The sequence below is a fragment of the Mobula hypostoma genome, chromosome 7 (assembly GCF_963921235.1).
Source record: "Mobula hypostoma chromosome 7, sMobHyp1.1, whole genome shotgun sequence".
Lineage (NCBI taxonomy): Eukaryota > Metazoa > Chordata > Chondrichthyes > Myliobatiformes > Myliobatidae > Mobula > Mobula hypostoma.
In genome coordinates this window covers 185,853,862-185,881,765 of record NC_086103.1, presented here as the reverse complement: position 1 = coordinate 185,881,765, position 27,904 = coordinate 185,853,862, and the positions used below count along the sequence as shown (strand labels likewise).

The 27,904-nt window shown below is 41.3% G+C and overlaps 1 protein-coding gene across 2 annotated transcripts in view; it reads right to left on the bottom strand.

Annotated features, from left to right (window-relative positions):
* The window catches only part of pgm2l1 (phosphoglucomutase 2-like 1), a 161,649-nt gene that overhangs the window by 93,903 nt on the left and 39,842 nt on the right, over positions 1–27,904 (bottom strand). For both annotated transcript variants that reach the window (XM_063054756.1, XM_063054757.1), the window contains exons 3-6: positions 24,292–24,398; positions 17,322–17,406; positions 15,718–15,801; positions 11,348–11,541 (exon numbers count right to left, since the gene is read on the bottom strand). In XM_063054756.1, coding sequence (XP_062910826.1) covers positions 11,348–11,541; positions 15,718–15,801; positions 17,322–17,406; positions 24,292–24,398 — 470 coding nt within the window. The remainder of the gene's footprint in view (positions 1–11,347; positions 11,542–15,717; positions 15,802–17,321; positions 17,407–24,291; positions 24,399–27,904) is intronic.

Genomic DNA, 27,904 nt, shown 5'->3' with positions numbered 1-27,904 from the left:
TGAGGATGTAACCTGGTCCCAACATACCGATGCAACTATAAAGAAGACAAGACAACAACTATACTTCACTAGGAGTTTGAAGAGATTTGGTATGTCAACAAATACACTCAAAAACTTCTATAGATGTACTGTGGACAGTATTCTGACAGGCTGCATCACTGTCTGGTATGGCGGCGGCGGGGGGGGGGGGGGCTACTGCACAGGACCGAAAAAACCTGCAGAGGGTTGTAAATTAGTCAGCTCCATCTTGGGTACTGGCCTACAAAGGACCCAGGACATCTTCAAGGAGCGGTGTCCCAGAAAGGCAGCATCCATTATTAAGGACCTCCAGCACCCAGGACATGCTCTTTTCTCACTGTTTCCATCAGGTAGGAGGTCCAGAAGCCTGAAGCACACACTCAGTGATTCAGGAACAGCTTCTTCCCCTCTGCCATCCGATTCCTAAATGGGCATTGAACCCGTGAACACTACCTCACTTTTTAAATATGTTACTTTGGGGTTTTTTTTGCTCGATTTTTAATCTATTCAATAGATGTATACTGTCATTGATTTATTTACTATTATTTTTCCTTCTTCTATATTATGTATTGCATTGAACTGCTGCTGCTAAGTTAACAAATTTCACGACACAGGCCAATGATAATAAACCTTATTCTGATTTTCCATGCTCAAGTCTCTGGAGCTTACAGAAAATTATGTGAAAAACAAACAAAAACATTCAGTGAGTAATAGTTCAGTCAGCAAAAATGGCTTAATAATGAGAGAGGTCAGAGGAGGATGGCCAGACTGGCTCAAGCTGACAGGAAGATGACAGCAACTCAAGTAACCATGTGTTACAACAGTGGTGTGCAGAAGAGCACAAACATATGCTCAGTGGCCCCTATATTATGTCCAGGAGGTATCTAATACAGTGGCCAGTGTGTATATAACAGCAGTATTCAAGAAAAGAGAAAAGCAGAAAGTAAGAACTTGTAGGTTTACCATCTGCCACTGGGAAAATACTAGAATCCTTTATTATGGTGGCAATAGCAAGTTATTTAGAAAATCTTATGCTAGCCGAGCAGAGTCAACATGGTTCTATAAAAGGGAAGTCAAGTTTGACAAGTTTACTACACTTCAGAGGAGAAAGGGGAACCAGTGGATGTTAAGCTCTGATGAAACACTTAACTGTTCCCTTTTCCACAGATGGTGCCTGACCTGAACTTTTCCAGTATTTTTCTTTATTTCAAGAGATATTATGCATTTGGATTTCCAGTACAGTGGATTCTGATTAATTGGGGCACATCTCAATCAGCACGTTAAGCAGCTTCCCCAATTAGCCAAGGTTTCATGGAAATAATTAAAAAGGTATAAACAAGACAAACTACCATTTGACTCTAACAAATTCTGTATTTAAATGTACAGAACAAATTAGAACACTACCAACACTACTACAGTACTATAACCATATTAGTTCCCAATAGTTACACTGCCGTGTAGGGTCATTTTTTTTGGCTAGTGTCAAATCCTTTTGTGGCATGTTGACAAGGATCTGTAATTTTTAAAGACAAAATAAAAAACAAATGATCAAATATCGCTGCTTTTTGAATCGGCATTCGTCAGCCTTCAAGGGATAACATTACACAAGCACGTGCAAAACATGCTATTTAGAAACTGTTTGCTCCAATCCCAGTGTCGTGCCTAATGGCCACACCGAGTATACTTGACTCATGGTAGTTGGAAACTGTTCAACAACAGTCTCCTGTCCCAAGTGTCAGAGTGTCTCAGATAAATTGGTTCCATTCCTGGCTATAGTCTCAATCTGTTTTGCTCTTTAAGAGTTGTCACTAATAAGCAGTTGCCCCAAGTAGCTGATTAGATTATGAGGACACGCAGTCTTCTTTTATTGTCATTTAGTAATGCATGCATTAAGAAATGATACAATGTTTTTCCAGAATGATATCACAGAAACACATGACAAACCAAGACTGAAAAACTGACAAAAACCACATAATTATAACATATAGTTACAACAGTGTAAAGCAATACTGTAATTTGATAAGAACAGACCATGGCACGGTAAAAGTCTCAAAGTCTCTCGAAAGTCTCATCATCTCACGCAGACGGTGAACCTCCAGCGCCGCAAACTTGCTGATGCAGCATCCTGGAAGCATCTGACCACAGTCCGACTCCAAGTCTGTCCGAAAACTCCAAGCCTCCAACCAGCTCTCCGACACCAAGCACCGAGCACCATCTCTACCAAGCATTTCAACCCTGGCCCCAGCAACAGGCAATAGCAAGGCCGAGGATTTGGGGCCTTCCCCTCCGGAGATTCTCGATCGCACAGTAACAGCGGCAGCGAAGCAGGCATTTCAGAAGTTACTCCAGATGTTCCTCAGTGCCTCTTCATGTCTGTCTCCATCAAATCAGGATTGTGCATGGCATCCTACTTCACAGATACAATATCATTCGGAACGGCCATGCGCGCTGCGTCGCGCCATCTTCTCCTCCCTCCACCCAATTAACCGGAATCCACTCTATTTCATAAAGGTGCCGTGTTAAAGACCACTGCACAAGACTATACAATATTGAGAAAAATATTGTTCAAGATAGTGGAGTGCCTGACAGCAAATGGAATCATGATAAATGGTCTCTGCCCTCTTCTTTTCCAGTCCTGATGAAATGCCTTGGCTGAAAAGGTCGACTGTTAGTCCCCTTCATAGATCCTGCTGATCTGCTAAGTTCCTCCAGCATTTAATCAGCTGCATTAACAACCAACACACCATCAGAACAGAGATACAGAAGTCTCAGGTCCCACATTGCCAAGTTTAGGAAGTTATCACTCCTCAACGCACTTTCAGCAAATGCAGAATCTCTAGTGTTTATGAATGGGATAAAGGGGTCAGTTTTTGGATTGCTAATCAGTAACAAGTGGGACTGGTTTGGGTATTCAACTATGACTTGGATATGGAGATGAAGAGTACTGTTACCAAATTCACTGATGACGCAATGGAGCTTGGCGGTCTTTGCACGTGAAACACAAACTTAGCATGCAGAACAACATGCAAGTAGGAAGAGAAATAAAATATTAACCCTTATACTCCATGTTGAAGCAGATGGGGCTGGTTAGCCGTAGTTGACAGCTCATTTCAGAGAAGAAAAACTCTGATCTCAAACTTCCAGTGCCTTGTGGCAACACCCACTCATGAAAAAAGTTTTGGGAGTAAACCCCTGAGGAAATATTCAAAGCTTGAGTCTTTAAGGAAGTCCCACATTAAGTTCAACGTTGACTGGCAGCTCCTGCGATACCACAGGTGCAAAACTGTATCTGTTTCTGCCATACTTTTGTATTTATCAGCTGGGTGGAGAGGGAGAGCTTGCTGCATGGGCAACAGCTTGCTCTCCATATTCTACCGCCTAGCTTGTGTACTGGTGGCGCTGCACCAACAACGTGGATAGAAGATTGGTTGGTTAACTGGCAGGAGGCAAAGAATGGGAATAAATGGGACCTTTTCTGGTTGGCTGCCAGTGACTAGTTTTGTGCCACAGGGGTTGGTGTTGGGATAGCTTCTTTTCACATTATATATCAGTGATTTAGATGACAGAATTGATGGCTTTGTGGCCAAGTTTAGAGACAATACAGATAGGTGGAGAGGCAGGTAGTGTTGTGGAAGCAGTGTGCCTGCAGAAGGACTTAGATTGGGGAAATGGGCAAAACAAGTAGTGGCAGATAAAATATAGCATAGGGAAGTGTATGGAACGTAATTTGCTAGAAATAAAGGCGTGGAATGCTTTCTAAATGGGGAGAAAATTCTAAACTCTGAGATGCGAAGGGACTTGGGAGTTATCATGTAGGATTCAAAATAGTGGTTGGTGCATGGAATGCACTGCCTGAGTCAGTGGTGGAGGCAGATACACTAGTGAAGTTTAAGAGACTACTAGACAGGTATATGGAGGAATCTAAGGTGGGGGCTTATATGGGAGGTAGGGTTTGAGGGTCGGCACAACATTGTGGGCCGAAGGGCCTGTACTGTGCTGTACTATTCTATGTTCTAAGGATTCCCTAAAATTTAACTTCCAGGTTAAGTTAGTGGTAAGGAAGGCAACTGCAATGTTAGCATTCATTTTGAGAGGACTAGAATACAAAAGCAAGGATGTAACACTGAAGCTTTACAAGGCACAAGTCAGATTGCACATGGAATATTGTGAACAGTTCTGGGCTCTGTATCCAAGAAAAGATATGCTGCCATTGGAGATAACCCAGAGAAGGTTCATGCGAATAATCACAGGAATGAAAGGGTTAACGTATGAGGAGAGTTTGACAGCACGGGCCTATGCTCGCTGGAGTTCAGAAGAATGAGGGGGAATCTCATTAAAACCCATTGATATTGAAAGGCCTAGATAGAGAGGATGTGGAGAGGATGTTTCCTATAGTGGGGGAATCTAGGACTAAAGGAGACAGCTTCAGAATCGAGGGACGTGCATTTTGAACAGATGAGGAAAATTTTCTTTAGCCAGAAGGTAGTAAATCTGTGAAATTCATTGCCACAGGTGGGTGTGCAGGCCAGATCATTGGGTATATTTAAGAAAGAGGTCAATAAGTTCTTGATTAATCAGGGCGTCAAAGGTTATGGGGAGAAGGAAGGAGAATGGGGTTGGGGGGGCAATTGTGGAGCATGCTCGATGTGCTGAATGGCCTAATTATGTGCATACTTTCATTGATTTTACTGCGTTTCTCTGAATTTACTGTGAATACCCGCAAGACAATGAATCTCAGGGTGGTTTATGGTGACAGACATGTACTTTGATAATAAACCTGCTTTGAACCTAGGGATCTCTGCAAGTGCTGCCACATTTCCAGCACCAGTGTAGAATAACCACAATGACCAGCAGAACAGCAAGGGGCTCATTTTGTTGCTTGCCTCCCTCCCCTCCACCCACATACAACTTTGATAACAAATTTACCTTCGTTGCTTGCACTGGTAATCAGTATTTGCCAGAGGCACTTCTGACAATCATTTCAAAATAATTGATTGTTCATTCTCATAGAGCAGTGCACAAAGATACTAACAGATTTTACAAAGTCCAGAACGATGAGCTATAGCTGTAACACAGCTTACTGCACCTAAAGATACAAATTTCAATCTCACTGAACAATTGAAAACTCCACATTGGACAGTCCAATGCTCAGCTGCAAAAGGAAGGTTGGGTATGGGCCTAGCAACACCATCCCATAGAAGTCCAGAACTACTGAAATCAGAATTAGAATCAGGTTTATTATCACCGGCATATGTCGTGAAACTTGTTAACTTAGCAGCAGCCGTACAATACAATACATAATATATGGAAAAATAAATAAATTACAGTAATTATATAAGATTAAAATGGTTCAAAAATTATACAGTATATATAAATATCCAGTAACATAAGGAAACAAATTGAAGCAGCAGAGATATGGTTTTTGAGGAGGATAGAAAGAATGTCATGGACAAAACAGATATCTAACGAGGACATCATGAACAGAGCAAACACAAAAAGAGAAATAATGTACGAGATCATGAAAAGGCAATGTAACTTCATTGGACATGTGATTGGGAAAGAGGAGTTAGAATGCACGGTAATTATGAGAAAGATTGAAGGGAAGAAAACAAGAGGAAGAGAAAGACAAATGATGATGGAGACAGCAGCCAGAGAACTGGAAATGAATACCAATGAATTGATCCACTTGACCCGAAACAAGACTGTGTGGGTCATGGCAGTCAAAGCTCAAACTGGGCACGGCACCTGATGATGATGATGATGATATACACACATATACATACACACACACACACACACACACACACACACACACACATACCATATAGCAGAGGGGGAAGAAACTGTTCCCACATCTCTGACTGTGGGTTTTCAGGCTTCTGTACCTCCTTCCTGATGGTAACAATGAGAAGAAATGCCAACAGAAGCATTAAAGACCTCATCCCTGGTACAGGAAGGATCTACAAGAGAGGCTTCACCTGAAGTGACCTTGAAAGACAGGCCCAGCATAGAGGATTCTGACGAGCTGCTGTCAGCGACCTATGCACCAGTGGGGGTAATGGGCTTAAGAAAATGAAGAAAAACTGAATCATTTACTTAATCCACTAAACAAATTAGAGGTGAATTGTCATTTGACTATTGGAACAGTAGATCATCGTTCAGCTCCTCAAACCTGCTTAATTATACAGTATTGCTATCTGCAGCTGAACACTATCATCAGATTTGTTTCAGAAACAGGAAGTTTTATCAAAGTTTAAAATCCTACTCACAGTTTTGAAATTTTCAGTGTGCACTGAGCTTCAACAGCTTTTAAGGAAGACAGTTCCTGCTCTCTGACTGGTGTGTATTGGTATTTCCTGGCAACACTCTGAAAGGCCCAGAACTAATTTAACAGCATGCGCCTGCTCCCCCTTGTTGTGGGCTCCTCGTTATTGGAAATAATTCTCATCCACTATCAATTCCCACCATCTTTGGACCATGATAATTTTGATGGAGTAAGACAGCTGTTTGCAATGAATAACACATTTAGTGGCCACTTTATTAGATACACCTGCTCATTAATGTAAATATCTTATCAGTCAATCATGTGGCAGCAACTCAATGCAAAAAAGCATACAGATATGGTCAAGAGTTCAACTGTTGTTCAGACCAAACCTCAGAATAGGGAAGAAATGTGATCTAAGCAACTTTGTGGAATAATTGTTGATGCCAGATGGGGCGATCTGAAACTGCTGATCTCCTGAGATTTTCAAGCACAACAGTCTCTAGAGTTTACAGAAAATGATGTGAGAAACAAAAACATCCAGTGAGCAGCAGTTCTGTGGGCAAAAATGCCCCGTTAATGAGAAGGGTCAGATGAGAATGGCCAGACTGGATCCAACTTACAGGACGTTAATGGTAACTCAAACTGAAGGAGAGCATCTCTGAACGTACAACACGTTGAACCTTGAAGTGGATGGGCTGCAGAAGCAGAAGACCATGCCGGGTTCTACTCCTCTGCCTGATAAAGTGGCTACTGAGTGTGTACTTTTCTATTGGTTCTACAAAAACAAGGCATTCCTTTACGAGTCTAACAGTATCTCAATCCAAATTATGGACCAATGGGTACATTTACAAGACAAAATATGCAACGATTCGTCATGGAGGTTTGATTGAGTAAAAACAGGAAGGAACTCAGGACATGGAATATGAGGAGGTGGTAAGAAAGGAAAAACGGCTGAAAAGAATGAGGAAAATAGTGAGTATGAGCAATGAAGTAGAACTAGGAGGCAAGAGGAAGAGAAAGAACAGCTTCTTCCCTTTAACTAATTAAATGTGTGTTGCTTGAATTTCCAGCATCTGCAGAATTCCTCATGTTTCAGCTTCTTCCCTTAGGCTGTGAGACCAATGAATACCCTACCACCAAGATCTCATCACTGGGACAGCAAGCTGTTTACTCTTTAGCCATTTTTAATGATATTTTATTAACTCACTTATGGTAATATTGTTTTATGTGCTGTGTATGATACATGTACTGTGGTCCCGAGGAATGTTGCTTCATTTTATTGTACAGTCAGATGACAATAAACTTGAAAGAACTGGTGGAATCGTATGGAAGGTCAAGTTCCAGATGTAACTAGTATTAATCAGATTTATTATCACCGGCATGTGTCATGAAATTTGTTAACTTAACAGCAGCAGTTCAATGCAATGCATAATAAAGAAGAAAAAATAATATAAGTAAATCAATTACAGTACACATATATTGAATAGATTAAAAATCATGCAAAAGCAGAAATAATATTTTACAAAGTGAGGTAGTGTTCACAGGTTGAATGTCCATTTAGGAATCAGATAGCAGAGGGGAAGAAGCTGTTCCTGAATCACTGAGTGTGTGCCTTCAGGCTTCTGTACCTCCTACCTGATGGTTACAGTGAGAAAAGGGCATGCCCTGGAGGTCCTTAATAATGGACGCTCCCTTTCTGAGACACAGCTCCTTGAAGATGTCCTGGGTACTTTGTAGGCTGGTACCCAAGATGGAGCAGTCTAAATTTACAACCCTCTGCAGCTTCTTTCAGTCTTGTGCAGTAGCCCCCGTCCCCAATATCAGACAGTGATGCAGTCTGTCAGAATGCTCTCCACAGTATAGCTATAGGAGTTTTTGAGTGTATTTCTTGACATGACAAATCTCTTCAAAACTCCTAATGAAGTATAGTTGCTATCTTGCCTTTTTTATAACTGCATCGATATGTTGGGACCAGGTTAGATCCTCAGAGATCTTGACACCCAGGAACTTGAAACTGCTCACTCTCTCCACTTCTGATCCCTCTATGAGGATTGGTATGTGTTCCTTCATCTTACCTTTCCTGAAGTCCATAATCAGCTCTTTCATCTTACTGATGTTGAGTGCCAGGTTGTTGCTGCAACACCACTCCACTAGTTGGCATATCTCACTCCTGTACACACATATTGCAAGAGTTCTCCAGAAGAGCAGACTGAAGACGGTGATGTTCTGCCAGCAAGGTATAATAGTGGAATCAAAGCAGCACCACCAGTTCCCATTAAGTCTCCTGTAACCCAATGTGCAGGGGTGTGGAAGCAAAGGTACAACTCTGGCTAATGATCTATAGCCTGTTCTTTAACATAGCAAAGAAAACTCACCAGCTTCTCTACTTCCTCAGGGGGCTAAAGCAATTCAGCACATTCCCCTTGACCCTCACCACTTTTTAATTAATGTACCATGGAATGCATCCTAGCCAGGTGCATCACAGCTCACTACAACAACTGCTCTATCCAGGACTGCAAGAGTCTCTGCAGTGAGTTGTGGACACAGCTCAGCACGTCATGGAAACCAGCCGCCATCAACTGTCTACACTTCTCACTGTCTTGTAAAGCAGCCAGCAATATCAAAGATCTCACTTACCCCAGACATTCCCTCCCCCCCCACCCCGCCAAATGAACCTGAAATACAATAAGATGGACTCTTGACCTCACCATCTAACTCCTTATGACACGGCACCTTATTGTCTACCTCCAATGTACTTTCCCTGTAACTGTTACCATTTATTCTGTAATTCTTTTACCTTGTGCTACCTCAGTGTACAGTGTAATGAATTGATCTGTATGGACAATATGCAAGACAATTTTTTCCACTCAATCTCAATACAATTAACTCCGCGAAAAAGCTTTATATTTCCTTCATTTAATGGAACACAATACAACGGTGGGAGCGCTTACCTACCAAACAAAACATCAAAGGCTTAATTTACATCAGCCTCTGAGCTGGTACAGAACAGCTGTTGAGCAAATGAAATCGTAACCACTCCTGCTGCTACCAGGGGCGGAAGAAATTAAATTAAAAGGAGAAATAGGACGGGCTCACAAGATTTCCATTGTTTGACTTTAAATAAGTTTCGTTATTCAGCGAATGCTACCCAGAATTAACAAAATTTACAAGGATGTTTCCGTGACTGAATTATGGGGCAAGGATGAATAGGTTAGGACCAATGTTCACTCTAAGGTATGCGCACACACACATCTTTTGCTACTAACTTAAACTGCGCACAAAAGGATGTCACCCTCTACCTCTTTGGCATGTTAAGTATATTACATGATTGTATTCAATCACATTTCCTTTTCCAGTTTCTGATGCAGACTGTGTTGATAAGGTGATGATCTGTCCACAGGTTTTAGAACTAGGTTATTTATAAAAAATTATTCAGTGCGCACGTGTTCTTGTCACTAGCAAAAAATTGCACATCACAAGATTTTTTGCGCACACTGGTCATTACCAATTAGAGGGAACATTGGTTATGACTTTATTCCCTGGAGGTTGAATGTGACTAGAACTACAGGTCATAGATTAAGGGTAAAGGGTGAAAGGTGAAATATTTACAGGGAACCCAAGGGGTAGATTCTTCTCTTAGAGAGTGGTGTATGTAAGAGTGGAGGGAGGAGACAATGGCAGTGCGACGCGGCACGCACAGCTCGCCGGTGAAATGATATCGTATCTGTTAAATAGGGGCCGTGGACAATTCTGATCTGATGGAGACAGACGTGAAAGCACAGAGGAACACCTGGAGAAATTTCTGAAATGCTGGTTCGCTGCCATTGTTACTGCGCGATGGAGAATCTTCCGGAGGGAAGGCCCCAAAATCCCTGGCTTTGCCTACTGCTGGCGACCAAGGCTGCGGTCGAAGCATTCGGATAGAGATGGTGCTCAATACATGGTGTCGGAGGGCTGATCGGAGGCTCGAAGTTTTCGGACGACTCAGAGTCGGACTGTGGTCGGGCATGGCAGGGAGAGTTTTCTTCCTTCTCCCGTCTGCGTGAGATGTGGGACATCCGAGAGACTTTGAACTTCTTTACTGTGCCATGGCCTGTTCTTCATCAAGTTATGGTATTGTTGCACTGTTGTAACTATATGTTATAATTATGTGGTTTTGTTAGTTTTTCAGTCTTGGTCTGTCCTGTGTTTCCGTGATATCACACCGGAGGAATATTGTATCATTTCTTAATGCATGCATTACTAAATGACAATAAAAGAGGACTGCGTGTCCTCATAATCTAATCTAATCTGATGTGTGGAACAAGCTGCTCGTGAAAGTGATGGATGCAGGTTTGATTACAACATTTAAGAGATGTCTGGATAAGGACATGGCTGGGAGGGGTAGGTGGGGTTATGGTCTGGGTGTGGGTCGATGGGACTAGGCATGGATTAGACAGGCCAAAGGATTTGGTCCTGTGCTGTAGTGTTTTATGACTCACAGGCACTACAGTAGCGTAGCGGTTAGAGCAATGCTATTACAGCTCGGGTTTTCTAGAGTTCAATTCTGGCAATGTTTGTAGGAGTTTCTACGTTCTCCCCGTGATCAGGTGGATCTGGTGGTGCCGGAAATCCGGCTTTCCCACAGTACAAAGATGTACCAGTTAGTAGATGGATTGGTCATTGTAAATTGTTGTGTAATTAGGGTAGGGATAAATAGGTGGGTTGCTGGGTGGCATGGCTCATTGGGCTGGAAGGGCCTGTTCCATGCTGTATCACCAAACAAAATAAAATAAATGACTCTATTCAGTATTACGCAAACACGAGGAAATCTGCAGATGCTGGAAATTCAAGCAACACACAAAGTTGCTGGTGAACGCAGCAGTACCTTCTCCTCTGGGAAGAGGTACAGTCGACGTTTTGGGCCGAGACCCTTCGTCAGGACTATAGTACCTCTTCCTAGAGATGCTGCCTGGCCTGCTGCGTTCACCAGCAACTTTGATGTGTGTTGCTATTCAGTATTAGAACAGTTTTTGTCCAAATTACGTCCTCCATTAAAAGGGACAAGCAATTACAAGCTCTAACCTGTGAAAACACAATTTTTTCAGATCCTCCATGTAAAGTGCACAGATTTCATTCAGAGGGTCCTGCCGCAACGGGCTGATGTTTGACAAGTTCTCATTCCATGACTCCTGCCAAGGTTCCAAGCTTTCTTCAATACACTGTAAAATTTTCTTATCATGAGGGGAACCAATCTGAGCTCCATTTTCCCAATAAACCTGTGAAACAGGAACATAATGTATTGTTTCAATTCAGAAAGCCTGGTTAACATCAATGTTAGAAAATTTATTTTTTTAGAGATGCAGTTCATTGCCCCTTCTGGCCCAACAAGCCTGTGCTGCCCAAATACACCCATATGACCAATTAACCTGCTAATGCATATGTTTTTGGAATGTGGGAAGAAACTGGAGCACCCTGATGAAACCTACGTACTGACGGGGAAGAAGGTACAAACTTCTAATGGGCAGATGTGGAACTGAGTTCGGGCTGGCGCTGTTGCAGCATTACACTAACCACTAAGACACCAATTTGTTTCCCAACAGTTTGTGGACAGGAGAAGACAAGATAATAGACAATAGGTGCAGGAGTAGGCCATTCAGCCCTTCGAGCCAGCACCACCATTCACTGTGATCATGGCTGATCATCCACACTCAGTACCCTTTTCCTGCCTTCTCCCCATATCCCTTCACTCCGCTATCTTTAAGAGCTCTATTTAACTCTTTCTTGAAAGAATCCAGAGAATTGGCCTCCACTGCCTTCTGAGGCAGAGCATTCCACTGAACCACAACCCTCTGTGTGAAAAAGTTTTTCCTCAACTCCGTTCTAAATTGTCTACTCCTTATTCTTAAACTGTGGCCTCTGGTTCTGGACTCCCCCAACATCGAGAACATGTTTCCTGCCTCCAGCGTGTTCAATTCCTTAATAATCTTATATGTTTCAATCAGATCCCCTGTCATCCTTCTAAATTCCAGAGTATACAAGCCCAGTCGCTCCAATCTTTCAACATATGACAGCCCCGCCATCCCGGGAATTGACCTCGTGAACCTACGCTGCACTCCCTCAATAGCTAGAATGTCCTTCCTCAAATTTGGAGACCAAAACTGTACACAATATTCCAGGTGTGGTCTCACCAGGGCCCTGTACAACTGCAGAAGGACCTCTTTGCTCCTATACTCAACTCCCCTTGTTATGAAGGCCAACATGCCATTAGCTTTCTTCACTGCCTGCTGTACCTGCATGCTTGCTTTCAGTGACACCTTCTCCCTTGTGAAAGGCAATTTTTCTTCCTCCTTCAGGAAAAGGGGAAGACCACACATGAAGCAGACAGATCATATCAAGGACTGAATTCAGAAAGTTGGGTTCTGCTGTGTACATACATCTACTGATGCTTCTGGACACATCTTCAATGATGTTCCTGGAATCATCGGGTGTTTCGGGTCTTTCAACATCCTACAACCTCCTCCAGGTGACCCAGCCAGGGCTGATCAGACCCCGGCTTGTGTCCAGATGGCTAGCTACTTATGACTCCATGGCTCCCCTCTTCTGAGCCACAGCCATCTTGAGGCACTCTCTGCTGCATCGGTGGTACTGCGGATGGCTCTCCTCTTCCTCTCTCCCTCGATGCCCAAAATGCTGAAGGCAACTAAGGAACGGGTTGTGAATCCCCTACAACCAACCTCCACTGGGAGACACCTCGCTCTCCATCCAGCCTGCTGATAGTTGCTGACCAGTCCTGCGTACTTGGAGAGCTTCCTTTCAAAGGCCTCTTCCAAGCTATCTCCCCATGGGACTGTCAGCTCCAGCAGCACCACTTGCTTAGTAGACTCAGACACTAGGACAATGTCTGGTCGCAGGGTGGTGGCTACGATATGGTTGGGGAACTTCAGCTGCCGTTCGAGGTCCACCAACAGCTTACATACTGTTACATACTAAAAATTTTGGCAGTTTCTAAATTATAGTAATTAACTTTGAGAAAGATAAAATAAAAAACATTAAATATTACATTTTAATCATTACAACATTTTATAGCCAACCTGATCATAAATTTGATTCTCCAATTCCAGGTTTCAGAATAACAGTCCCAATTCTCATCTCATGTGTTTCTTTCACTGGAATTCAAAGTAAATACAGCCCTTTCTCTACAGGATTTCCTGCAGTTTTTCAGGAAGGAAATTAGGGAAGACTGGACATACACGAGTGGATTAGGATCAAACAACTCCAAGTAACTGTTATTTGTAAACACCCAAGCAGGGCAGCCATGGTATTAGCCTCATTTTCTTTACTCTGGAGCTCAAAGAGATCAGTTTTGACAGAATGTGGAACAAATCAGCTTGAAGTTCTCTTTCAGGTCATAAAAAGATTAACAGGTTCAAATAAATCTACTGATTGAATTCTAAAGGCATACAGCCCATGTTTTCATTCTCATGGCAAGTATTCCTAAAGACTTAAAAGGTGCAATTATACCACAACTATATATATCCTAAACTTCATAAATAGGGAAATTCTGAACGTGCACCAAATAGAAATTACTTAGTGAAAACTGAGATTGAAAGTGCAGTCTAAAGCCCAGAAATCCTGTTTAGTGACGTAGAATGCATCAAAATCTTTGACAAAACTGAAAATACTGACATCGTTAAACTTACTGCAATTTGAAATTTCTTGTTCTCTTTTGGCTATATAGTTTAAACAAAGAACACAGAACAGAAACAGGCCATTTGGCTCACAATGTTGTGCTGAACTTAACAAATTAATCAATGGCCAACTAATCTCCTCTGCCTGCACAATGTCCATATCCCCCCGTTTCCATCACATTCATCTAAAAAGTCTCTGATGTAGCTGCCTCCACCAATACTCCAGGTAGCGCATTCCAGGCACCCAACACACTGTTTAAAAAGAAACTTGTCCCTCTCATCTCTTTTGAAGTTACCCCCCTCACCTTAAATACATGTCTAATACCATAGGGCATTTCAACCCCTGGAAAAATTTACTGTCTGTCTACTCTATCTATGCCTCTCAATCTTAAAACCCTCTATCAGATCTCCCCTGAGCCTCTGCCACTTGGGGAAAACAACCCAAGTTTGTCCAACCTCTTGTTAAAGCACATGCCCGCTAATCCAGTCAGCATCTGGTAAACCACTTCTGCATCATCCTTCCTATAATGGGGTGACCAGAACTCAGTGCCTTGACTAATAGAGACAAGCATGCCATATGCCTTCTTAACCATCCTATCAACCTGCGTAGCCACTTTCATGGAGCTATGAACTTGGACCCCAAGATCCTTCTGTTCATCAACACTGTTAAAACATTTGTCTGATCAGTGGGAGAGGATATGGGAAGAAGTAGAGAAAACAGCTCAAGTCTGTTAAAAGTTTGTCTAATTTAAATAGAAGAATTTCCCAGTGGATACCACTTTTCAATTCGACTTTCCATCACATTCCCATTCTGACATACCCGTTCATAGCCTTTGTTATGTATGCTCAGAATAAGAATTGCAATGGAGTAGTACGCTCAATATTTTTACTGAGTCATGTTAGTAATGGTATACACTGGACAACGTGCAGTGTAGGAGCCATGAACAGAGCCAGTCAAAACGAAAATATATGCACTCCAAAGTCTGCACCCAAAAGAGTGCCTCCCAGATGTAGGAGGCCCAATCGATTCACCATGCAATCGATTGATCACATGTGCACTGGTCACATTCTCACAATCAATCTGATATGATACAGCCTCCTCTGCTGCCATGATGAGGTCAAAGTCAGGTTTGAGGAACAAACCTGACTTTGCACAATATATCCAGCATCAGCACAATCTTGAGTTTCTGAGCAACACACACAAAATGCTGGAGGAACTCAGCACCTTAGGCAGCATCTATGGAGGGGAATAAACAGTTAACGTTTTATCATACGTTTATGATTGGCTTTCACGCATGCCTGTAAAGAATTGGACAACCAGACTAAAACCATCATCCCTTCTTTTTTATCACAACCACACATTTCACTGAAGCAAGATCTGACTATTCCACTTTGAGGCACAGGAACATCAGGACTCTAACTGCCAGATGGGGTAACAACTTCTTTCCTCAGACCGTGAGACTGATGAATATCTTGCTCGAGGTCTCATCACAAGGACAGTACGTCCTTATTTACCAGTGTTGCATACTAGATGCATTTTCAATTAGTTTGTTAATTTATGACCTTTGTGAGATATATGTTTTGTCGGTACGTCGTGGTCCGTAAGTATGTTGGTTCGTTTTGTTGTAGACATGTATAGTCAGATGATAATAAGCAAACTTGAACTTGCCTTTTTATACATTCTGACAGAAGGTGTTTCAAAGGTAAAGTATGGTGCTTATAACAAGACACTCACAGACCAATCAGCCCTGTAACACACTGTACCTTGTATCCATTGTCTTGTTTGGGGTTATGCGATGCAGTAATCATCACCCCAGCTGTAACATGAAGCTGCCTCACAGCATAGGGCTGAAAGGGAGAAAGAAACAATGCAGTTAGAGTCATAGAGCACTACAGCACAGAAACAGGCCCTTCAGCCCACCTAGTCTATGCTGAACTATTAATCTGCACAGCCCCATCTGCCTGCATCTGGACCATAGCCCTACAATCTGTGTACCTACCCAAGTTTATCTTAGATGTTGAAATCGACCCTGCACCTGCCACTTCTGCTGGCAACTCTTTCCACACTCTCACCACCCTCTGAGTGACGAGGTTCCCCCTCATGTTCCCCTTGAAGATTTCACCTTTCACCCTTAACCCATGACCTCTGGTTCTAGTCTCACCCAACCTCAGTGGAAAAAAAAATTATTTGTGTTTACCCCGTCTATATTTCTCAATTTTGTATACCTCTATCAAATTTTATTTTCTTTGAGATACAATGCGGAACAGGCCCTTCGAGTCACGCCTCCCAGCAACCCCCGATTTAATCCTAGCCAATTTACAAAGACTAATTAACCTACTAATCATCATGTCTGGACTGTGGGAGGAAATCAGAGCACCTGGAGGAAATCCACATGTTCACAGGGAGAATGTAAAACTCCTTGCACACAGCAATGGGATATGTGCTAACCACTCCGCTATCCTCATTCTCCTACACTCTAGGGAACAACAAGTGGTTTGCTGATTTACTAAAGGCATTTTGAAAAATCAAAATTAGGAACAGACGTTGGAAATAAACAGATAAAAAGGACACTCACAATTGAAATGTTGATAATTCCTCTCCGATGAACCCCACCCACCCGCACAACTACTTGACCAACTGAGTTCTAGCTGGATACATTTAGCTCGTAAGGTTACCCTAGAATGTACAACAGTACAGTACAGGCCCTTCAGCCCATGATGTTGTGCCAAACCAATAAAATTAGTGATCAAATGCCCCACCAAACTAATCCCTTTTGCCTATACTGTTACTATAACAAATTTCGTGACGCATGCCGGTGATAATAAACCTGATTCTGATTCATATTCTTGCATTTCCTGCATATTCACATGCCTATGCAAGAGTCTCCTGAACACCTATTCTATTTGCCTCGACTACCACCGCTGGGTAGCACATTCCAAGCTACAATCTAATAAACACAAAGAGTCAATGTGTAGATGCTGCCTGACCTGCTGAGTTCCTCCAGCATTCTCCGTGTTACATTACTCCAATAAATGCTTTGGCTGCAGAACAATGTCCATGTGTAATTTTCCACATTCAAGGTCAAGTACCCTGAGCGAGACCGCTGGTCAAATGTTAATCAGTAACAAATTATGCTTCATGATAATGGGTACACTCCCAAAGTGTACCAGAGGTTGCAGACGACCTTCCCATTGACATGAACACTTGAATTTAGGTCCCACCAATGATGCCCAACAGCTTTGACTCCCACAAACTCCAAGTTTTTAATTCTGATCTCTTAGATTTCTAATAATTGCTTTTTATAACAAATCCAGACCTGGAAATATCAAATGTAGATATATTTGCTGTAATCACAAACCATTCTTACCACAAATGGTGTTGGCACATACGTAGAAAATAAATACACAGGTACGTCCTGACTGAGAAACACAGCAGCTGTCAGCTGGGCAAGTCTGCAGTAGTAAACAGTTAAAACAAAATTTATGTCACTATTTATTAGATAACATAATGGTTACCAGAATAAAGTAAGCTTTGAGGAACTGTGAATCAACTAATACCATTTATTAACAAGTCATATTTACAATTTTTGGTACACAAGTTTCTCCAAATTATTGGAAGAAACTCGTATTGGTAAGCAGACCTATTTGTCCACTTTGGATTGTACTGTTTGCACGTCAGGAAGAGAAGAACGCGCTGAGTCATGTTGCACATACTCTCACAGTCTGCTCCTCTATCTCGATGTCTGTTTTCCAACCACTCCTAGATAAATATCACATATTCATCTTATCTTACCTACTCCATACTTGATGGTTGTGCAATCATCTGCACAAGCCCTAAGCTCTAAAATGCATTCCCTTAAATCTTTCTTGACATTTGTCCTATACAAGAGCCTTATAAAAAAATCCATAAGCCATTGGAACAGAATTAGGCCATTTGGTCCATTGAGTCTGTGCTGCCATCTTAGCTAATTTATCTTAGCTAATTTCATCTTAGCTAATTTATTATCCCTCTCAAACACATTTTCTGTTTAGAAATACAGCGTGGAAACATAATGACTTTTTTAGGTACCTTCAAATACGAAACTATGTTAACCAGAGTTGTAGATATACAGACCTATCAACAGTAGAATTAGAATTTTTCAAGATTCTGAATTCGGCTTGCAGTTCAATACCTAGTAAATCAGTTTCTCGCCTATATAATGCACTCTCCCATGCTAAAAATGTAAATACACTGTATATTAAAGAGAAGTGGGAGAAAGAAGCGGGGTTGGTACTTTCAGAGGAGGCTTGGGGGAAAATCTGCAGCTTTCAATGGTCCTCGACTAATTCTTTGACTTGGAGAGAACATTGTTGGAAAAACATTATAAGATACTTCAAGACCCCATATCAGGAAAAATATAAAGATACAAATGTGATGTGTTGGAGAAGGTGCGGCTCCAAGGAGGCAAATAATTTTCATATTTTCTGGGATTGCCCTAAATTAAGTCTATTTTGGGAAGGTATTCATAGAACATTAGTTAAGGTACTTAGGTCCCAGATACCTCTGAACTTTGAGACGCTCTATTTGGGGCATGTATTGTTCCTTGAACAGAAGGAAGATATAAAGTTGCTGCAGGCCCTCTTAGCGGCAAGTAAGAAATCAATCACTAGAAAATGGCTAAATCCAATACCACCTACATTAGAAGATTGATACGAAATTATCTTGGAAATATTTAAAATGGAAAAGTTGACTTACTCCCTGAGAACTCAAAAAGAAACATTTTATCAAATCTGGAATAAATGGATTGAATATATAACCCCAATGAGAGCAGACTTTAGATGACTCTCCTAATGATTTATATTGTTCTTCTCATCAACACAGTAATATTGCTAACGTAAGCACCCCTAGTCTAAATGTTTGTTTTTGTTTTGGAAAATAGAGAATTAACACAAGTAAAGGGAAAGATTTGGGAAAGGGATAAAAAAAATGAAAAAATTAAGTAAATAAGTACATAGGGATTGGATAATTATGTCTGCGGGCAGGAACAAGCACGAACAAATTGGGATATAAACACCTACAATGGTTGGTATATAGGCTTGTATGCAACATTTTGGACCAGTGGAAATAGTCCAGAAGGGTTGTATGGAAACTATTATTACCATTTTTCTTAACAACTAATTTCATTACTTAGCCTAATAGGTTAGATTTACCACAGTACATAATTATCTATTTAAATGTTTATTTTCCTTTTATATCATCTCAATGTGTACTTAAGAATGTATAAATAATTGTAGTTTTATACATATAAAAAAATGGAAAAGGTTATATGTGTGAAAAAAGTACATGATAATTGTGAATTCCTTATCCAAATAAAAATAAAATAAAAAAAAAAGAAATACAGCGTGGAATAGGCCCTTCCAGCCTAATGAGCTGCACCATCCAGCAACCCACCTATTTAACATTAGCCCAATCACAGGACACTTTGCAATGACCAATTAACCTATTAATCAGTATGTCTTTGGACTGTAGGAGGAAACTGGAGTACCCGAAAGAAACCCACACAGTTGATAGGGGGAACATGCAAACTCCTGACAGAATTAACTCTGAACTCCTGAATACCCGAGATAAAATAGATTGCACTAACCATTATGCAACTGTGGCATCCATTCTCCTGCCTTCTCCCTGTAACCTTTGACACCCTGCCTAATCAAGAACCCGTGAGTGTTGCTTGGATTTCCAGTATCTGCATATTTTCTCTTGCTTGTGATTGACCTTTCAACCGCCACTTTAAATATACCCAATGAGTTGGCCTCCACAACCACCTGCGACGACGAATTCCACAGGTCCTCCACTCTATAAGGATGCCCCTCAATTCTGAGGCTGTTCCCTCTGGCCTTAGACTCTCCCACCACAGGATACAACCTCACCACATCCACTCCTATCAAGGCCTTTCAACATCTGATAGGTTTCAATGGGGTCACCACTCATTCTTCTGAATTCCAGTGAGTACAGGTCCATAGCTATTAAACGCTCCTCATTTAATAAGCCTTTCACTCTCTGAATCATTTTCATGAGCTTCCTTTGAACCCTCACCAATTTCAGCACATCTTTTCTAAGATAAGGGGCTCAAACCTGCTCACAATACTCCAAGTGAGGCCTCACCAGTGCTTTATAAAGCCTCAATATTACACCCTTGCTTATATATTTTGGTCCTTGCTTTTATAATTTGGTCCTCTCGAAATGAATGCATTGTATTAATCAAACATTACATTTGCCTTCCTCACCACCAAGTCAACCTGCAAATTAACCTTTAGGGAATCCTACAAAAGGACTCCCAAGTCCCTCTGCACCTCAGAATTTTGAATTCTCTCACCATTTATAAAATAGTTTATATTTTCATTTCTTCTACCAGAGTGCATGATCCTACACTTCCCAACACTGCATTCTATCTGCTACTTTGCCCATTCTTCTAATTTAAGTCCTTCTGTAGCCTCTCTACTTCCTCAAAACTACCTGCCCCTCCTACTATCTTCGTATCATCCGCAAACTTGGCCACAAAGCCATCAATTCCATCATCCAAATCATTGACATATAACAAAAATAAGCGGTCCCAACACAGACCCCCGTGAAATACCCCTAGTCACTGACAGCCAACCCGAAAAGGCTCCTTTGATTCCAAATCTTTGCCTCCTGCCAATTAGCCTAGTACCTTTCTTGTAATGTTATGGGCTCTTAAAAGTGTTAAGCAGCCTGTGTGGCGCCTTGTCAAAGGCCTTCTGAAAATCTAAGTATGCAACCTCCAACGATTCTCCTTTGTCTATCGTGCTTGTTATTTCTTCAAACAATTCCAACAGATTTGTCAGGTAAGATTTTCCCTTCAGGAAACCATGCTGACTACACACTATCATATGCCTCCAAGTACCCCGAAACCAAAATCCTTAATAATTGACTCCCACAACTGCCCAACCACTGAGGTTAGACTAACTGGTCTCTAACTTCCTTTCTTTTGTCTCACTCACTTCTTGAAGAGTGCAGTGACATTTGCAATTTTCCAGTCTTCTGGAACCACACCAGAAAAAATTGATTCTTGAAAGATCATTACTAATGCCTCTACAGTCTCTTCCGCCACCTCTTTCAGAACCCTGGGGTGTACACCATCTGGCCCAGGTGACTTATCTACCTTCAGACATTTCAGTTTTCCAATAAATTCTCCCCAATAATGGCAACTTCACACAATGCTACTCCCTGCCTCTCTCAAATGTCTGGCATATTGCCAATGTCTTCCACAGTGAAGATTGATACAAAAATATTTATTCAGTTTACCTGTCACTTCCTTGTCCCCCATTATTACCTCTCCAGCAGTCCGATAACCATTCTTGCCTCTTTTACACTTTCTATATCTGAAGAAAGTTTTAGAGTCATAGAGAAGTCCTGCACAGAAGCAGGTCCTTTGGCCCATCTAGTCCATGTAGAAACCATTTAAACTGCCTACTCCCATCGGCCTGCACCAGGAACACAGCCCTCTATACCCCAACCATCCATGTACCTATCCAAACTCCTCTTAAACATTGAAATCGAGCTCACATGCACCCACCTGTGCTGGCAGCTCATCCTACACTCTCATGACCCTCTGATACCCTTTTGGTATCGTCTTTAGTATTATTGGCTAGGTTATCTTCATGTTCCTTCTTTAAGGCTTTTTTAGTTGCTTTCTGTTGGTCTTTAAAAGCTTCCCAATCCTTTAACTTCCTGCTAATATTTGCTCTATTTTATGCCCTTATATTGGCTTTGACTTCCCTTGTCAACCAGTTATGTCATCCTGCTTTTAGCATACTTCTTCCTCTTTGGGATTTATACATCCTATGTCTTCCAAATTGCTTCCAAAAATTCCAGCCATTGCTGTTCCGCCGTCATCCCTGTTAATATTCTTTTCCAGTTTTGGAAAACTCCTCTCATGCCTCTGTAATTCCAGTTACTCCACCGTATTACTGATACATCAGATTTTAATTTCTCCTTCTCAAATTGCAGAGTGAATTTTTATCATATTTTGATTACTGGCCCCTAAGATATTGATTCAGTCACACAGCAGGGCAGCCTGCTAATATTCACTGAAAGATGCACATTCTAGGTACATCACAGAAGGCCAGATCTTACTGAACAAGTAATCTGACTCCTGAGTGTGCTTAATGGAAGTGTCAGAACTAATCTTTACAATATCCAATATTTTAAAAAAATCAGCTCGTCACTATGGAATAAAATTAAAATAAAAGCCTTGCATACCATAAGACATTGGAACAGAAGTAGGACATTTGGCCTGTCAAGTTGCTCACCATTCCATCATGGCTGATTTATTATCCCTCTCAAACTCAATCTCCTGCCTTCTTGTAACTATTGACACACTGACTAATCATAAACCTATCAACCTTTTGCTTTAAGTATAATCAATGATTTGGCCTCCACAGCCATCTGTGGCAATGAATTCCACTGACTCACCACCCGCTGGCTAACGAAATTCCTCCACCTCTGCTCTAAACAGCCATCCTTCTATTCTGCAGCTTCCTTGGTTTCCTCTACTAAAGGAAACATCATCTCCACATCCACTCCATCTAGGCCTTATAATATTCAATATCTCTTAATGAGATTCCTCCCCTCCCCCATCCTTCTAAACTCTAGTGAGTACAGGTCTAGAACCATCAAACACTCCTCATACATTAACCATTTCAAGTCAAGTTTATTGTCATTTAACTACATACACTTATATAACCATATAATATATATTGAAACAAGACCATGTTTCTCTGAACCAGGGTGTAAAGCACAGTAAAGCACATAACACACATTACACACTACAATTTATGAAGGCCAGGATAAAATCTACAGATGAATCTCGCACAAATAACAAACTAAAGCACATAAATTAAATATTGTAAGGTACAGAACAGATTAACCAGTGACCCTTCGAATATGATGCAGCAGGGAGTTCAGAAGCCTAGTGGCCTGAGGGAAATAACTGTTTCCCATCCTGACCATTCTTGTTTTTATACATTGTAGTCTCCTGTTTGATGGTAGAAATTCAAAGATGGATGGATGGCATCCTTAATAAAACTAAGGGCCCTGCGTATGCAGCGCTCCTGATAAATGTACCAGATGGATGGTAGGGAGACCCCTATGATCCTGTCAACTGTTCAAAACAGTCCTTTGTAGGGACTTTTGGTTGGCTGCTTGGCTGCTGTCATGCCTGATGGAGATGCGGCTTGTCAGGATGCTCTCAAATGGTGCTCCTGTAAAACGCAATTAAGATGGGAAGTGGGGGTGGGGGGGGGGACAGCCTTGCTTTCCTCAATCTCCTGAGGAAGTGGAGGCGCTGCTGTGCCTTCTTGTTCAGGGAGGTGATATTAAGGGACCAGGTGAGGGTCACCCATGATGTAAACTTCCTGTGCACTTAACTGTCTCTACGGAGGAGCCAGGTATTCGCGGAGGGAATGGTTCGTTTGCAGCTTCCTGAAGTCCACAGTGATTTCCTTTGTTCTCTTCACATTCTGGCTTAGGTTAGTCTTCTCACACCAGTCCACCAGCTGCTCCACTTCCTCTCTATACTCCATCTCATCATCGCTCTTGATGAAGCCAAGCACTGGTGTGTCATCTGCAAAACCTGACGACATGGTTTGAGCTGAATCCTATGACACAGTCATGCGTCAGCAGTGTGAACAGCAGCAGGCTGAGCAGGGAGCCTTGGGGAGCACCAGTGCTCAGTGTAATCAGAGTAGAGGTGTCGCTGCCCACATGGACTGACTGTTACCTTATTGTTAAGAAGTCCAGTATCCAGTTGCAGAGGGAGGTATTGAGACCCAGCAAGACATTTCTGAAATCATAACCACGAGGCCTCATTATAGCCAATGCTAAACATTTGTGGTGCAGTCACCTTTGCATTGCAAAGTAGAATAGTCCACACACTGCAGACAACAGTCTTCAGGTAATCGTTTACATACTATGGACAGCACAGCACAGACTACTCTTGCAAGCAAACAAAGACAGCTTATCCCACTGGCTTTGGGCTCAGGGTGGACAATAGCTTAGAGATGTTTGAGATGCTGGAGGAACTCAACAGGTCAGGCAGCATTTAAAGAGGGGAATAAACAGTTGAAGTTTCAGGTTAAGACTCTTCATCAGGCCAAGCAACCCTTGGCCCAAAATATCGACTGATTATTAATGCCTGACCTGCTGAGTTCCTCCAGCATCTGGATGTCCAGCATCAGGAGAATCTCTAATGTTTCGAGATGTTTGATTTGCTTTTCCACTGCTGGGCTGAATGAAAAGGAAAGACATAGCACATTCCAACACTGCTCAACAGCACCCACCTCATACTGCTACACCTGCTCTTCTCTTGTCCTCGAGTATCATATCCAATCACAACGCCCCTCTGTTTCAGGTCTGAGAAGCACTTCTCCAGATACTTCAATAATCCCTGCAAAATTGGTTAAAAACAAATTAAAATAAACAGAATCAAGTTTATTATCACTGACGTGTAATTTTTTTTGTGACTGCAGTACAGTGCAAAACACAAAAGGCTACTGCAAATTACAATAAGAAATATATAGTATAAAACAGTGCAAAAAAAGAGTAAAACAGTGAGGAAGTGTTCAAAATTCATGACCCATTTAGAAATGATGACAGAGAGAACGAAACCGTTCCTAAAAGTTGAACATGTGTCTTCCGGCTCCTGTACCTCCTCCACGTTGTTAGTAATGAGAAGAGGGGGTGGCCTATGAGAGTCCTTCATGATGGATGTCACTTTCTAGGAGCACAACTTCTTGAAGATGTCCTCAGTGGTGGGGAGGTTAGTGCCCATGATTGAGCTGGCTAAGTTTACAACCCTACGTAGCTTTCTTTGAACCTGTGCATTGGAACCTCCATACCAGTCAGTGTTACACCAAGTAACAAGATACAAAATTAAATTATTCTTATCTAATGATGTGCCAATTTGAAATAAAGCCCAAATGTATTATTCTTATCAAAGAGAAACGCCACCCAGATCCATCTTGCTTGTCTTCTACCTTCCATGTTATAATAACTCCTCTAATGGTGTAAACAATCACATTACCAGCCTGGGAAATGTTTTCCAGAGAAGAGGTGACTAAGAAATTAACTGATACAAATCTTTAAACTCAGGGATTTTGGGCAGATGGAGAAGACATTTCCAAGTGTAGAAGCCCAAAAGTAAACTACAAGACTGTCATTTAAAAATCCAGTAAGGAATTCAGTGCCCGGCTCTTTTCCTCAACACTCACGACACGCTGGAGGAACTCAGCAGGTCAGGCAGCATCCGTGGAAACGATCGGTCGACATTTCGGGCTGGAAACCTTCATTAGGATGGCCTCAGCCTAAAATGTTGACTGTTTATTCCTGTCCATAACTGCTGCCTGACCTGCTGACTTCCACCACCATTTTGTACATTGTTTTCAAGGAACACAATAGGGTTTTTTTAAAAACCCAAATAATTGAGTAGTAGACACAGAAAGTTCTGATAGAGTTTAAGAATACAAAACAAGCCACACGGCTCCACCCTCCCAGTACCACGTGCCCTATCTACTTCCTTCTCAGAATCAGGTTTATTATCACCGGCATGGGACGTGAAATTTGTTAACTTAGCAGCAGTTCAATGCAATACATAATCTAGTAGAGAGAAAAAATAATAATAATAAATAAACAAGTAAATCAATTACATATATTAAATAGATTTTAAAAAACGTGCAAAAAAATACGATATATTTAAAAATTGTCCTTTTAGGAATCAGATGATCAGAGCCCTGTTGGTAGCTGCTGGAGTAACATCGTTTTAGATTGCTCCTACCCTATTTACTTTATTGTCTCCTACCAGTTTTTTTTTGTAACCTTATTATAATACTTTAATACTGCTCCACTATGGCTGGGAAAAGAACAAAAGTTTCTGCAAAAGAAAGAGAAATAGAAGATTAATCCCCAGTCACTATGGATTCAATCAGTGACTTCCTTAAACGGCAAAAATCGGAATTTTCTGAGGAGTTTCAACGACTTAATAGCACATTGGATACAATCCAACAAACTTTAACTGAGCAGGAGAACCGAATTCAGGAAAATACTGCAAAGCTGGTGACACTTGAAGAGGATGTTGAAGATACAATTAAACTCTGCAAAGAGTTATCCTTATCCAATGGGAAAATGATGAAAAGGATTATCAGTCTAGAAAATAGAATAAGAGAAATAATTTGCCAATATTGGGTCTTGAAGAATCAATTGAAGGCACCGAACCTGCGAAGTTCTTTGCAAACTTTCTGAAACACTTCTGAGCCGAAGCTTGATTGAGCATATCGCTCGCCGACTTCGAAGCCTTTGTCATCAGCAGCGAGACCCAGGTTGGTCATTCAAAGCTTTCATGAATTTTGTATTAAGGACCTTTTAATTCACCACACCTGCCGACTAGGAATGATCGATTTCCATGGTTACAAGGTCAGGTTTATGGAAGACTGTTCGCCCGAAGTTATGGCTGATCGTATGAAATATAAAAAAATTATGTCGGAACTTTACAATAAAGGATTTAAACCATCCCTTTGGTTTCCCGCCCGTCCTGAGTATTGTTTTGAAGAATGGATTGCAAAGAATAATAAAGTCGGTTGAAGACGCAAAGAATTTCTGAAGGCTGGTCTAAAACTTATATTTATTTGATCAATTTTTTCTTCTGTTAATATTAATTTGAAATAAGGTTTCAATAAGCTTACGTTTTGCCTGTTCATATACTCTTATGTTATAGTTTTTGATATTTTTTTATTATATCCCTTTGTGAGGCTTTATTTTAATATACTTTTCTTTGAATTTGTTTAAATTGATCCTTTTATATTTTTGAATACTGAGTTATTTTTCTTTTTATGTTGTGTCTTGGGAGGGGCCACAAGTGACCTTGGAGGACCGGAGTTTCTGTCAACAGGATTTTTTGGGGAGGGAACTTAGTTCTTAGCTCACTGACTGCCTATTGGTCAGTTTTCTGGCTTTGGGTGGGGGAGGGGCTAGGGTCTTTCTCTCTCTGGGAGCTGCGTTGGGTTGATTATATGATCACCTGTTTGACCTTACCTTACAGTTTGCTTTCTAGTTTTAATAACTTATGGCCAGATCTTTTAATTACATGATTATTTGTATTTAAAATGGTTCGAAATATTAACTTATTTAGTTTGAATGTGAAAGGGCTGAATCACCCCGTTAAACGGAACAGTGTTTGCTTATATTAAAAAATGAAAAGCACCCATTATTTTCATACAAGAAACACACATACACAGCTGTGATAGCTTACATTTTTTTACTTGGTGGAAGGGTATACAATTCCACTCTTCATTTAATGCAAAACCACGTGGAGTTTCGATTTTTGAAGATAATGCAGTTTCCTTTGTTCGGCATAAAGTTGTTTTGGATCCTAATGGTCGATTTGTTATTGTATCAGGAAGTTTAGACAGTAAATTGATTGTTTTTGCAAATGTATATGCCCCCAATGTAGACGATCCAAGATTTTTTGAACATCTATTTTCATTTTTGCCAGATTTGTGTACTTACTCTCTTGTGATGGGTGGAGATTTTAACTGCTGGTTAGATCCAGTATTAGATCGCTCATCTGTCAAACCAGCCACACTTAATAAATCAGCTTTGTTTATTCAATCCTTTCTAACTAAATGTGGAATAGTTGATGCTTGGCATTTTCTTCATTCGATGGACAGGGAGTATTCTTTTTTCTCTCATGTCCATCATTCTTATACCAGACAACAGGAATTCTGCAGATGCTGGAAATTCAAGCAACACACATCAAAGTTGCTGGTGAACGCAGCAGGCCAGGCAGCATCACTAGGAAGAGATACAGTCGATGTTTCTGGCCGAGACCCTCCGTCAGGACTAACTGAAGGAAGAGTGAGTAAGGGATATGAAAGTGGGAGGGGGAGGGGGAGATCCAAA